General features: G+C 52.0%; 1 protein-coding gene across 23 annotated transcripts in view; it reads right to left on the bottom strand.

Moving 5' to 3' along the window:
- Window positions 1-12,102, bottom strand: part of PAX6 (paired box 6) — a 29,027-nt gene that overhangs the window by 6,096 nt on the left and 10,829 nt on the right. For 8 of the 23 annotated variants that reach the window (XM_032166335.1, XM_058424528.1, XM_032166337.1 and 5 more), the window contains 5 exons: window positions 11,889-11,965; window positions 11,444-11,504; window positions 7,740-7,870; window positions 6,604-6,819; window positions 5,734-5,899 (listed from right to left, as the gene is read on the bottom strand). In XM_032166335.1, coding sequence (XP_032022226.1) covers window positions 5,734-5,899; window positions 6,604-6,819; window positions 7,740-7,870; window positions 11,444-11,453 — 523 coding nt within the window. In that variant the 5' untranslated portion in view covers window positions 11,454-11,504; window positions 11,889-11,965. Of the gene's footprint in view, window positions 1-5,577; window positions 5,689-5,733; window positions 5,900-6,603; window positions 6,820-6,913; window positions 6,956-7,739; window positions 7,871-8,620; window positions 8,960-8,992; window positions 9,084-10,427; window positions 10,443-11,443; window positions 11,505-11,888; window positions 11,966-12,102 lie in introns of those variants that run through there. The other 15 variants (XM_032166330.1, XM_032166331.2, XM_032166328.2 and 12 more) reach the window with 10 other exon arrangements.

The following is a 12,102-nucleotide window of genomic DNA, read 5'->3' as shown; positions in this document are numbered from 1 at the left end:
TGTGACGTTAGTTACCTGAACGCCATTTTATTTGTTTTTATCAAGATGAGACTTTATAATACACATACAAAGTGGCATTTCTTGAATGAAAAAATAAGCACTGAAGTTTCCAATTAAAATGATCTTTTATAAGTAACCCCATCTCCCCAAATGCCTCACTCCATTCCCTACAGAATCTCTTTACCTATGGCTGTGTTGGGAAAATAGAAGAGTGATGTTCAAGATTTCAGTTGATCTATAATCAGTAATTCCTATCTAATCAATTAGATGTTGATAGGTTTGTAGAAAATGCTATTAAGAAACCAAACCAAGCTTGTAATCTTTTTAAAAAAATATTTATCTAGTTTTTATTTGAATTCTGCACAGTCAATTTCATTTTAAAGGTTATGAATTTAGAAGTGCTCGCATTGTTCTGCAGTTTTATTCAACTATTGTATGAGTGCGCTTCGCCTTGACACCTATTACGAGCACAGCTGTAATTATATCATCACCAAGAACAGGCTATAATTGCTGAAAATGGAATTTTATATTTAGATAAAAGGACTGTCCATTCTTTGTAATGTGTTGCACCAGAGAAAAGTAAGATTTCTTTTAAATTTTTAACGTGTAATTTTAAAAAAGAAATAGTAGAGAGTTCACTAACTAGCTAAATATTCTATGCTGCAGCTGAATCTTTGGCATATCATTTAAGTGGTACATTTTTAATTAGGGCATTTCCACCACTTTTAATGTAATTTCTATCATTATACAGGGGGAAAGTTTTATTGTTTTCCCTTGCTGCCTGGAGGGCAAGATGTGCACTTGGGCTAGCTGGCTCCCGGTTTGCACCTTGCCTGTAAGACCACAGTGAAGGGAAGCAGGATTGCCTAAACCCTGACTGGGCCTCCAGGGCCACTACAGGCTGGGTCCTGGGTCTGGGGTCCTGAAATGACCCCCAAGGGATACCAACATGGGCTATCCACCTCCCTATCCTCAAAACTTGGCCAGAGGCAGGGTGGAGGGGCCCCTAGGAGCGCCTTGGTGGGAATCGACTTGGCCGAGAATATTATTTATAACCAGGAGACAATAGGCTGCGCCTTCAAAGAGTTCAGGGAATTGTGACAGGATCTAGTGGGATCTTTTCAGGAACTTTGAAATGTTTTAAAACCCCAACTTTCTCCCCCATTTAAACAGGCGGATTCATCGACACTGGCCACCATATGGGCCCTTAGAGATCTATTGAGATGACCACCAACACTTGAATAGCGAGGGGCTGCTTTTCAGCGCTGCACAATGCCCCGCGAGTAAGGGAAACTATTAAACTCCTGGGGCAGGAGCGTTGGCAAACTTTCGTGGGCAGAATTTTGAGGCTACAATGAGTGCGGACAACAAAAGGATTCTCTTGAGGCGTGCAGCGGGCCACATTGTGTTACAAGAAGCTCAGTCAACAGACTTTTCAGTGAAGTGTGTTAACCCCTCTGCTCTGCTATCATTAATCACTGTCCGAAGAGCGGGCGCCTCCGTGCTATTTAGGGCGCTTGACTGGGGGGATGGAGGGTGGATGGGGGGCCAGGGCCCAGCATGGGGGTAGGCAGAGAGAGTGGACAGGGACCAGGGCCGGGTTCCTACATAGAGGAGATGGAGGGGACGCAGGATGGAAACCAGCGGTGGGGGTGGAAGCAAGGGGGAAGGATTGGGGGGCCTGGGTTGGGGGAAGGACAGAGGGCGATCGAGGGAAAAAGAGGGCTCAAAAAACACAGAGGCCAGAAAGGTATAAAAAAAAAAGGACAGAAAAGAATGCTGAGAGGAAAAAGAGACACGAGGGCCGAACAAGAGTGGGAGAGAGGGAAAAGGAGGATGAGGGACAGAGAATATTAGCAACGGAGCCTCAGCTGGACTCTGGGTCTTTGCACTCCATCAGAAAGGTGGGGGTCGAAGAGGGCTACTTAGCTGAAGGAGACGCGCTCCGCTCACGTGTGCGGGCTCAAGCGTCTGTGCTAATTTACTGCCCCAAGTTTCCGGGGACTTTTCAAAGCGTTTTTCAAGGGAAGAAATGAAGCGACCACCCCCACCCCTCGCTTTATTTTCGGGTTTGGTGAAGAAGGAAGACTGGAAATAGCTCCTTTTAGCCAACTAGAAAGGCCAGAGGGTTATTGCTTTTGGAAAACAGACAAAAATCTGTGCACATCTGGTATGGGGTGGGGGGCACTGAGGAGAACACAGTGCCCATCTCCCCATGGCCACTCATACCCCTGCCTTCCTAGGGGCCCCATCTCGGTCCCTTTTCTGGCACATTCGATCTCGCCAATTAAAGCTGGCCGAAACTGCCTCCGAAGACCCCCGCCGATAGCATGCTCTGCTCTCATATGCCTCTTTGACATTTTCTTAATTTTAAAACATGGAGATTCACATTCTTATCCATGTTCTGTCTCACACAAACATACACACGGGTTTACACAGGCACGCACGCGATCGCCGCCAGGCCCTGTGCTGCCTCCAGAACTGACAAGAGATAAAAGTCAGCAGGGACAGTAGAGCTCAATTTTAAATCTGGGGAAAAAAAAAAAAAAAAAAAAAGATGGGAAGCGGGGATTGATGGGAAGCGGGGATTGGAATTACAGGCCAGCAAAAAGAAACCTGTCGCTGCAGGATCCCTTCTCTACCCTACGGGGAGAGCGGCACGGGGACAGTTCGTTACTTTAGAAGCGGCAACTGTTTGCATCCAGGCGGTGACTTAGCGGCTGCTCTTACTTAAAATGGGTGCATTTTCCCCCACTTTAGTGGATTTGCCTTCCACTCTTAAAGCTTTTAACAAAATAAAACTAGAAGTTGGATCTCGACTCCGACCGCCCCCCGCCCCCCGCCCCCCGCCTACGATAAACCTAAGTGGTGGACAATTAAGATATCTCTTTAAAAGGCGCCCCCTCGGAGCCGCGCAAAGCAGGGGCCTTCAGTGGGTGCCGTTCACCTTCCAGCCTAATCCGTGAGACGGCGAGTGAAAGCGCCTCCCATTATCCCAGCCCCAGGACCATCTGACGATGGGAATAGGATTTGTTTCCTGGAAGGAGGAGAGAGAGAGAGACAGAGAGAGAGAGAGTTGCTGGGAAATAAAATCATTCCTTAGTTTCTCAGTGTCTTAATCAGTGAGGCGGAAAACAAGCAAGAAAAGATAGCAACCCGGTTGCGGCACCTTTTCAGCTCTGGAGCGCGGATCAAAACATTGTAGCATCTGTTGAAAGAGAGGCTGACTAAATCCTATAGAGGGCCTGGGTATTATGGGGGGTGGGGGTGGGGTAAGGGGAGGAGATAAGAAAAAGTGTCTCCGTGATCCCTAAAACCACCAAATCGCCGGAGAATTGGGGCTGGATAGAGTTGTCTCTTGTTGTTGTCAGCCCACGTCGTCGCGATTTTATTCACCGCCGCATGGCGTTGATCAGATGGAAACCATATTTGTCTCCCTCTGAGACCTAACCTCTGCCTTATGCTTTTGGAGTAATGGACTCTTTAAAACCCAAGAAAGGCTTCCTGGGCTGGGAAAGGGGGCCAGGGAGGGAGGGGGACCCTCTTAGCACCAAAAAGTCTGAGGATTCCCCGGGAACGTGAAGGGAAGCTTGCCACCAGTGCCCGCTACCCCCACGCGGGCAACTCTGTGCTTCGTTTGGCCCATGTGTCCTCCCCACGCAACTAGGGGTGACGGTCCTGTGCCTGAGGTGACAATCACCCCCCAAAAACCTCACTTGAGGGTGGGGGGGTGGTGATTGTCAGTTGACCCAGAATTTTCTAGCAACTAAGCGCATTAAAGAGCAAAGCCCTGGACTAGCTCCACCTCCGGCCCCAGCCATCACAGGCGGACCCTAGCCGGTTAGACTCTCACTTCCCGCCCTCAGACTGCCGGGGACGAAAATCCGCCCGAATCGGGCGCCACCTCTGGTGGAAGCTGCTGTCCTCGGCTTCTGCCCAACTCCAAGAAGCGGGAGGGGGGTGTCTCCTGCGCCCCAAGCTCATGGGAGCCCACGCGCCGGGGAGTGCCCGGAGTGGAGGCTCTGGTCTCAGCCCTCCCAGGCCTAGGCCACCGTGCCCTGCGTCCTTCCCCAAGACTTCTCGGACTAAGTGGGCCAGACTCTTGTCGGGAGGGAACACCAGGACCTCAGATTGCTGGGGGCGGAGGGGTGGACGCTCGTGAGTGCGAAGTTCGGGTGTCACTTGGGTGTGTCCAGGGTCTACACGTGGGAATCCTACGGTTTCAAAAGTCAGGCAGGGTTGGGGTTGCCTACACTCGGTGGGGTCAATCGCTAGTCTCACCAGAGGCGGGAGCGGGCCTGGGGGCCCTCTGCGCTCGTGGAGGCGTCGAGTTCGGGGCCCGCGCGGGCGGGGTCGCCCAGGGGAGCCCGGGCCCCGCGCGTCAGGAGGCCTCCACCGGCCGAGCGGCCGCGCTGGGAAACAAGAAGCGAGCGCTTTGCTCCCTATCTTCCCAGTGTCCGTCCTATATTGTTTTCTGCTCTTAAAACTGACATGTCTAATTGGCAATTGGTGCCGAATCGTGTCCAGAGGTCTCTTGTGGAACATTTCTACAGCTGTCTCCTTCAACTAGACGCTTATTCATGTCGCCTTAATGAGAAACAAAACGTTCTCTAATGAGCAATTACAGAGCGACAGGATTGTTCCCATAACAAATTCTTGCGAGTGACAGAAGCATCCTTTGTACCAGATATTTCGCATACTGTTACCGATTTTCCCTTCCCTCGCCCGACTCCATGGAGGCGCCGGGCATCCGGAGCCGGTCCGAGAGCTCACGGACGCGCCGGCAGCCTCCTCGCAGTCCCGCGCGCCGCCCCCAGCCCCGAGCCCCCAGGCTCCGTTGTGCTCCCGGGAGTGAGACGCCACGTCCCATTATCCCGCATATTATCTCCTTGTCACGAGGACAACAAATACCGATTAATCTTCGGAGTAAACTGTTTCCTATTCTTGACCAAGCTACCTCTGGGTGTGGAGGGGGGCGGAGGGGAGCCAACTGACCCTCCTCCCCCGACCCCCGCTCCTCTTCCTCCAGCCCTTCTCACAGAACCTGGGGTGTTCCAGGTCCCATCTCTCCTCCCAGACCCGAGCAGCTCCCGGCATCCCGCCGTCCTGCTCACAGTATCTTCACCTCACCACTTCCACATAGTCGCCACCCACAGAGAGTGAGAAAGTGGGGCCCAGAGGGGCAAACGGGGGAGGGTCAAGGATAGTGGGGTGGTTTTAGTTGGGAGACCACCACTTCCAATGCCCCATCCCCGACTCGCCCTGCATCTTCCTGCTCACCCTTTCATGTGCACCCTATTCATAGTCACATAATTTGTCAATTACAGCAAAAAGCAACACGATACAATTATGTTTACCTCGCAGTCTGTCAGTGCGTTAACTTGTCACACTTCTACAAGGGGGCTCTCCCTGCATTCTAATGTCAAATTTGAATAGTGCACCACGCAGCTCGCTCTTATGCACACAGTGCTGCCCGCAAACACACACACGCACCCACCAGCCACCTTCATACCACTCCTGACATACACAACCCTCGCATTCCCAGGCCAACGAGATGGTTCAACAAACACCACCTACATACAATGTGGTCGATGTGTCCCAGGCCTTCAAATGCAGTCTCACCCATGACATTCCCCAAGCATGGAAGCCCTGAGAGGAAAAGGTTGGGAGAGTAGGGAACAGGCAACGGGCTGCACATATAGAGAGCTGCGTGGATGGCTGCTTGGGTTTTACCTTGCGTAGGTTGCCCTGGCACCGAAGTCCCCGGATACCAACCAGGGCGGGTGCCCCAGCTTCCGGTCTGCCCGTTCAACATCCTTAGTTTATCATACATGCCGTCTGCGCCCATCTGTTGCTTTTCGCTAGCCAGGTTGCGAAGAACTCTGTTTATTGATGACACCTGCAAATCAAACCAAAATCAAACCAACTGGTATTGTCTCCTGAAGACACAGTCACCCATCTCAGCTCACCCACCACCTTAAAAAGCAACTCTCAACCCATTAAAAAGCTCCCAGCCACCCCGGGACAGTGGGTGGATTTGCAGATACACCGTGGAAAAAATGATAGCTATCATTTGGGGCATGGAAATTTAGTTGAATAGAGAATTGGGGGGAGGGGGTCCTTCACCATTGCTTGGTGTCTCTGGTGACCTAACTCACACGGTTGCTTTGCTTTGTTAAAAGACTGCCCAAAAATAAAAACTATTTAGACTTGGTGTAAAGCTTTCTTTCATTATATTGTTTAATATTAGGATGGAAATGGATGTGTGACACCTGAAGGAAGGTTCTGGCAGGTGGATTGGGACGAAGTTACAATCTGGTTCTCATTTGCCTTCTTCATTCAAGTGCCTTTCCCTGGTGCCTCCGCCCTCTGTTTTGCAGCATGCAAATGAAGTGAACGACTCCCCACACTTGACTCCCATTTTCCAGACAGTCAAAGAAAGGTCAGGGCATTCCTCTCTGTTCCCCCAGGTACAAAGGAGACAAATGTGGAGCAGGGAGAGGACACAGACTAAGAGACAGTGGAGAGAGAGGGTGGGAGGAGGTAAAGAGGAGACAGCATTGGGCTTAGGGCAGGGAGGGCAGATGTTCTCAATGAACTTACACTTGGTATGTTATCGTTGGTACAGACCCCCTCGGACAGTAATCTGTCTCGGATTTCCCAAGCAAAGATGGACGGGCACTCCCGCTTATACTGGGCTATTTTGCTTACAACTTCTGGAGTCGCTACTCTCGGTTTACTACCACCGATTGCCCTGGGTCTGATGGAGCCAGTCTCGTAATACCTGCCCAGAATTTTACTCACACATCCGTTGGACACCTGCATAGGGGAAGTGGACAGAAAACCACATTATTAATAATTTCAAGACAAAAATAAAATTGTTTAAGTATGCATTAAACAATGACAAGCTTACGTTTTGATTGTCCAGCACTTGGACTTTTGCATCTGCATGGGTCTATAACACAAAAATATACCTTCAATGGTACGAGAACTTACTGTAGAGAGCTTTTTTTCTTAAAATTACATTTGTAGCCCTAAAAACTACAAATATGATGATACTTTCAAACAATTTGAACTAAAAAACGAATTTAAAAGCTTTTTTTAAAAAAAAAACTGTTTGCTTAAACACTGACTGAAGATGCATCAAAACGAAGTAGATTAATTTATTTTTGTGCTGACCTTGCTTAAAGTGGTGTTATGTTTTAAAGAGCACAGGTAAAAAATAAACTGATTTTTTACTTCTTCTTTAAAAAATGCCCAATTGAGTAAATATGAGTTAGGGAGGAGTAAATAGCATTTGCCTTTTAAAATCAATATATATTATTCATAAACATGAAGAATAAACAAATACCTCAAAAGCTGAGGTAAGCATGAGCTGGGGAGAGCAGAATGAAATTATGCCGGTTTATATAACTCAGCTTATTACAGTTCATAAACTGTTCCCACAATGAATTTCTTTACCAAATAAAAAGAGAAAATTTAAAAAAAAATCCGCACACAATATTTTTCTGAAGCAGATGAGTTATCTTATGTAACTGACCCAGGTTGAAAGAGATAGGGAAGGATAGTGGAAGGAGAGGGGAAAGTGGGAAGGCAGGGGAGTGGGTCGGGGACTGGGGACTGGGGTGGGTGAGGGTGGGGGGTCCATAATTAGCATCGTTTACAGTAAGAAATGAAGAGAGGGCGTTGAGAGTGGAGGGCCGCGGGGGCGGCGAGTGGGGCGGCGCCGGGAGGATCACCTGCAGAATTCGGGAAATGTCGCACGGCCTGGCCCCGCTGTGAGCTAGCTCTACAATCTTCTGCCGGGTGGAGTCCGGCAGTGGCCGCCCGTTGACAAAGACACCACCGAGCTGATTCACTCCGCTGTGACCTGAGGAAAGGGAGAGGAGAGGAAAGGGGAAAAGAAGAGAGGAGAGCAGAGTGAAGAGGAAGAAGAAGGAGAAGAAGGAAGAGGAAGATGAGGGAGAACAAGAACAGGAAGGAGAAGAGGAAGGGGAAGAGGAGGAAGGAGAGGAGGAGGAGACAACCACAATGCATCCTCATCCCCCTGCCAACCTGTGCCAACCTCGGCGATCAGGTCCCTGCTATCGATCAAATAAAGGACAACAGGACCACCAGCCATGCCAGACATCGGGCAGCCCAGCCCCAAACAACCGTGCCCCTGCCCATTGGACTGCAGCAGCAACACAGAGTCAGACACATGCCAAGGAATAAGTACACATGGACCTCACTACAGCCATAACCCCAGCAGTGTCCCCAGCCCACTGCCTCTCTTCATAAACACTGCAGCCAGCCTCTGAACCCACAAAGCGCTAAGAATCGGCTCCATAAATCTCCCAAAGATCCCCTCTGAGTGTCACCGCAAACCATGGGTTCTACAGATCCCATACTGAACCTTCAAGGTCTCTGCAGTGTTGGGACAGTGATAGCAAACCTTACAGCCCTTGAGTGCTCCCTTAGACACTAAAATCCAGAAACGTTTCCATCACCGTCCAAACTGGCCAAGGCCTGGCACAAGCATCCAGTTTGGTTTTGTTTGGTTAGAATAGAAGAAGGAAGAGGAGAGAAGAACCAGAGCAGCCAGTTTGTGGCTGGCGAACCCCAGTCCAGGTTTCCGCACCTCCAGTGCAGACGTGAGAGTCAGAGTCCGGGCTCGGCTTCAGCCACAGACAAGTCCGGCCACCGCAAGTAAGGCTTAGAGCCGGGAGTCGGTTCGCACCAACCACTGCTCGCTTTATTTCCGCCGCTGAACTCCGCCCTCCCCTCAGCCAAGGATAGATATTAGCGAAAATCAAAAACAGAAAAGAAAAAGACCACATCATAGTGTTCCCCATCCCTCCTTTATCTTTGTATCTCACAACCTCATCCCTGTGGTCCAACCTTAGAGAGCAGTGAGAGGGAATTAGCCCCTCTTTGTAGTCACCCTCCCCAAAAACCACAGACACACAAATAAAGCCAATTGCCGATTTCCACTTCCTTAAAAATCTCCAACCTGCAGCCCCGACTTAGAGAGCAGCCCTCCCAGGAAAAGACGTGGCTCCCTGTTCAGCTCTCCTCTCCTCTCCTCTCTTCTCCTTGGAGCCTACTGATAAATTGACTCAAGGAGCCTGAGCTTCTTAGCAATAAATAAGCTCCAAATATAGAAGAGGGGGGAAAATATGATGAGCCTCTCTGACATTTGTCTTTAAAATAAAACTAACTGCACGTCAAGTTTGAGCTTAATTTCTGGAAATAGGCGGAAGTCGCTCCGGATCATGCATGGAAGGCTAATTGAAAAGATCAGTCGGGGCGCTTGTGGCAGCCTTGTCACTTTGTGACAGTGCTCCGCTCCGGGAAATTGCATCGTCACGACAAACGGGACCGTGATAAAACGACCCTTTCCGTCCTTATTTGTAGATCACTCAGACGAGATTGAACTGCACTCGTTTCCCCTTCGAGGGGAGCCGCGTTTTCAGGGTAGCCGAAGGCTTGGGGCTGAGGGGGGGCCCTCACCGAGGCGCGGGTGGGGGCCGGAGCCTCAACTCGATGAGAAGTGACAGGCGTTTGGGGGATCTGGGCTCCGGCCGGGACCAACGCAAGCAGGGACATTGCGGGGACACCGCTTCTCCAACAGAGCAAGGCCTGGCCCACGTTTCCGGTTTCTCCTAACTTCCTTCTATTGCCTTCCTTTGCCTCGCGAGTTCCATCACCCCTCCAGCTACAGAGCCCCACCTCTAGGCACAGGGAGCTTCCCGGAAAAAGAAAGGCTGTCCCAGAAAGAGACCGAGAGAGATTTTCCAAACTTCGGGCATAGCCACGGCAATTCCCAGTCTGCTAATGCCAAGGCGGGCGCGTGAGGCCGCCTAAATCTAGACCTCCCTCCTCACCCATTTCAAAAAATAACAACGTGCCCGCTACCTCCGCAGCTACCGCCGGCGGGTGCTCGCCCAGGAGACGCCAGGGCCAGAGCGCCACTCCCAGCATCGAAATGGCAGCGAGAAAGCGCAGCTCCAAATTCCTTTCAGAGGTTAAGCCTCAATCATTGTGTCCCTTCCCTAGGGACGGCTGGCGCTCTCGCCCACTGGCGATGATTATGCGCCTAGAACTCGACCGCGAAGCAACTAATAGGAAAACATATGGTGTCAATTTGGATGCTCCGCGCCTCGCGCACACCCGGGAACGAGCGGCGCAAAGCCCTGCGGGCCGGCCCGCGACCCCGCGCCCCTCGGGGCCTGCCAACCCGGCCGCAGCGACAAACGCTCAGGGCTGCGCGCCCTGGCTGAGGCTCGCCGGAGAGACAGCCTGCGGCTGAGGAGTCTGAGCTCCAAGGGGAGAGCCCAGCCGCCGAAGGCGAGCCTACCGGCCAAGCCCTGGGGTCCGGCAGGTTCTGCACAACTACTCCCGCAAAGCTCGCCACCTTTGTGCCCCTTCCTCAGCTACGCGCTTACCAGCCCCGGAAGCACCAGGGGGCGACCGGCGTTTCCAGAACAGATGGATAAGGTGCTGGGGACCCTCTTAAGCCTTTGTGGTTCGGCCAGGGCAGGCTGCTAGAAGACCTGGGCCTTTCCACACTTCGAGTTCAGTTGAGCCCTGACGCCGTGTGCCTCAACCGTAACCTCAAACCGAGCCTGGTTTCGCTGGGCCTCCAGGCTCCCAGGTCGGAGCTCTAGACTAGCCCTGCCACGTACCAGCACCCACCAACTGAACAGGAAGGTGGGTGGGACCCCACGGGGTCTGGGCAGAGGAAAGCAGGAAGGTACAAGAGCCATAAGTATCAAAAGCGCTCTGGGCCTGGGACTATCAGGACCCAAGCAATTGCAGTTGCCAGGGCAGGGATTTTCCAATTCCTGGGCACCTCCTTCCCAGACCCAGTAAAACGTGCTCTCTCCCGCGCCCTATAACAGCGAGTTTACCACCCCTACCCTGCTGCAGGCCTGGGGGCTCCTCTCCCCATCCCTTCTAGGCCCGTAGGTGGGGTGAGGAGGGGAGGAGCTGCCCTGAGAGTGACTTGGGGAGAGAAGTCCCCAACCCCGCCGGGTTGGTGGAGACTTTCAGTCTTGGCTAAGCCCAAAGGGGCCTCCTTCTCGCGCAACTAGGAGAAGGCTTCGCCCCGCCCTGCTCAGCCCAGCCCCTCTCTCCGGGGTCAGAGCCCGGGCAGGGGCGGGGAGGGGGTGTGAGTTACAGGATTTGGGGGGGATGGGGTTTCTCTACCGCAGCTTCGAAAACTCGGGCGGGCTGTTCTTAAGGGCCCAGCCCCTGCTTCTCCAGTATCGCGAAGAGCCAAGCAAACGCCCTCCCCTCCCGGGCTGCCGGGCGCGGAGGGGGGAGCAGCCGCCGCAGGTCCCCGGGCCTCAGTCGGTCGGCGGCCGGGCCAGCGCGGGCGTCGCGAGCCCCTGTGTCCTCCCCTGACCCTCGGGTCCGCGCACCCCGAGCCCGAAGTCCCAGAAAGACCAGAGGCACTTACTGTTCTGCATGCTGGCTCTGGCTGGGGGCCGCGGGATTCCACGGGGCTCGAATATGGGGCTCTGTTAGCAAGAAAATAGGAGTTAATCCCCGGGCAGCTGCATCAGGTAGGCCTGAACTCCCAACCGAGGTGGACCTGGGGCTAGGACAGGAGAATCTCCTTTCTTTAGGAATTGATCCACTCAACGCTTGGGGCGATCTGAGGGTCACCCAGCTGTGCCCTGCAGTGCATACAAAATCTACTCTTTGGGGCTTGAAACAAAGTACTGGAATATCCCCAATCTGTTTCCCCTACATTCTTTAGCAGTTAACCCTTTAATCAGTAGAAGCGATGCCCCAATTTTGATTTTTTTCTTCTATCTGAACTATAGTGAAGAAGCATACTGAAATAGTTTGCTTTGACTGTTTGTGGGTTTTGAGCCCAAAGCAGCCACCACAGAACTTGCCTGAAATCTCGGATGTCTGTCCACTCTCACAATAAAAGGCCTCACACATCTGCGCGCCCCTAGTTAAAGTCTTCCCCCTAAGACAAAACAGAAGGAGAGAAAGGTATATCAAGCTGTGGTTCAACAGCATAGGTCCATGGGCTCTCTGAGCCTCACTCTCAGGAAAAACACATGCATCTAGGGCTCAGTCAAACTGCCATCAAACTCTAAGTCC

This window comes from Hylobates moloch, unplaced genomic scaffold (assembly GCF_009828535.3).
Source record: "Hylobates moloch isolate HMO894 unplaced genomic scaffold, HMol_V3 SCAFFOLD_11, whole genome shotgun sequence".
In the NCBI taxonomy this organism is placed as follows: Eukaryota; Metazoa; Chordata; class Mammalia; order Primates; family Hylobatidae; genus Hylobates; species Hylobates moloch.
The sequence above is the reverse complement of the archived record's forward strand: the minus strand, read 5'-3'. Positions and strand labels throughout refer to the sequence as shown.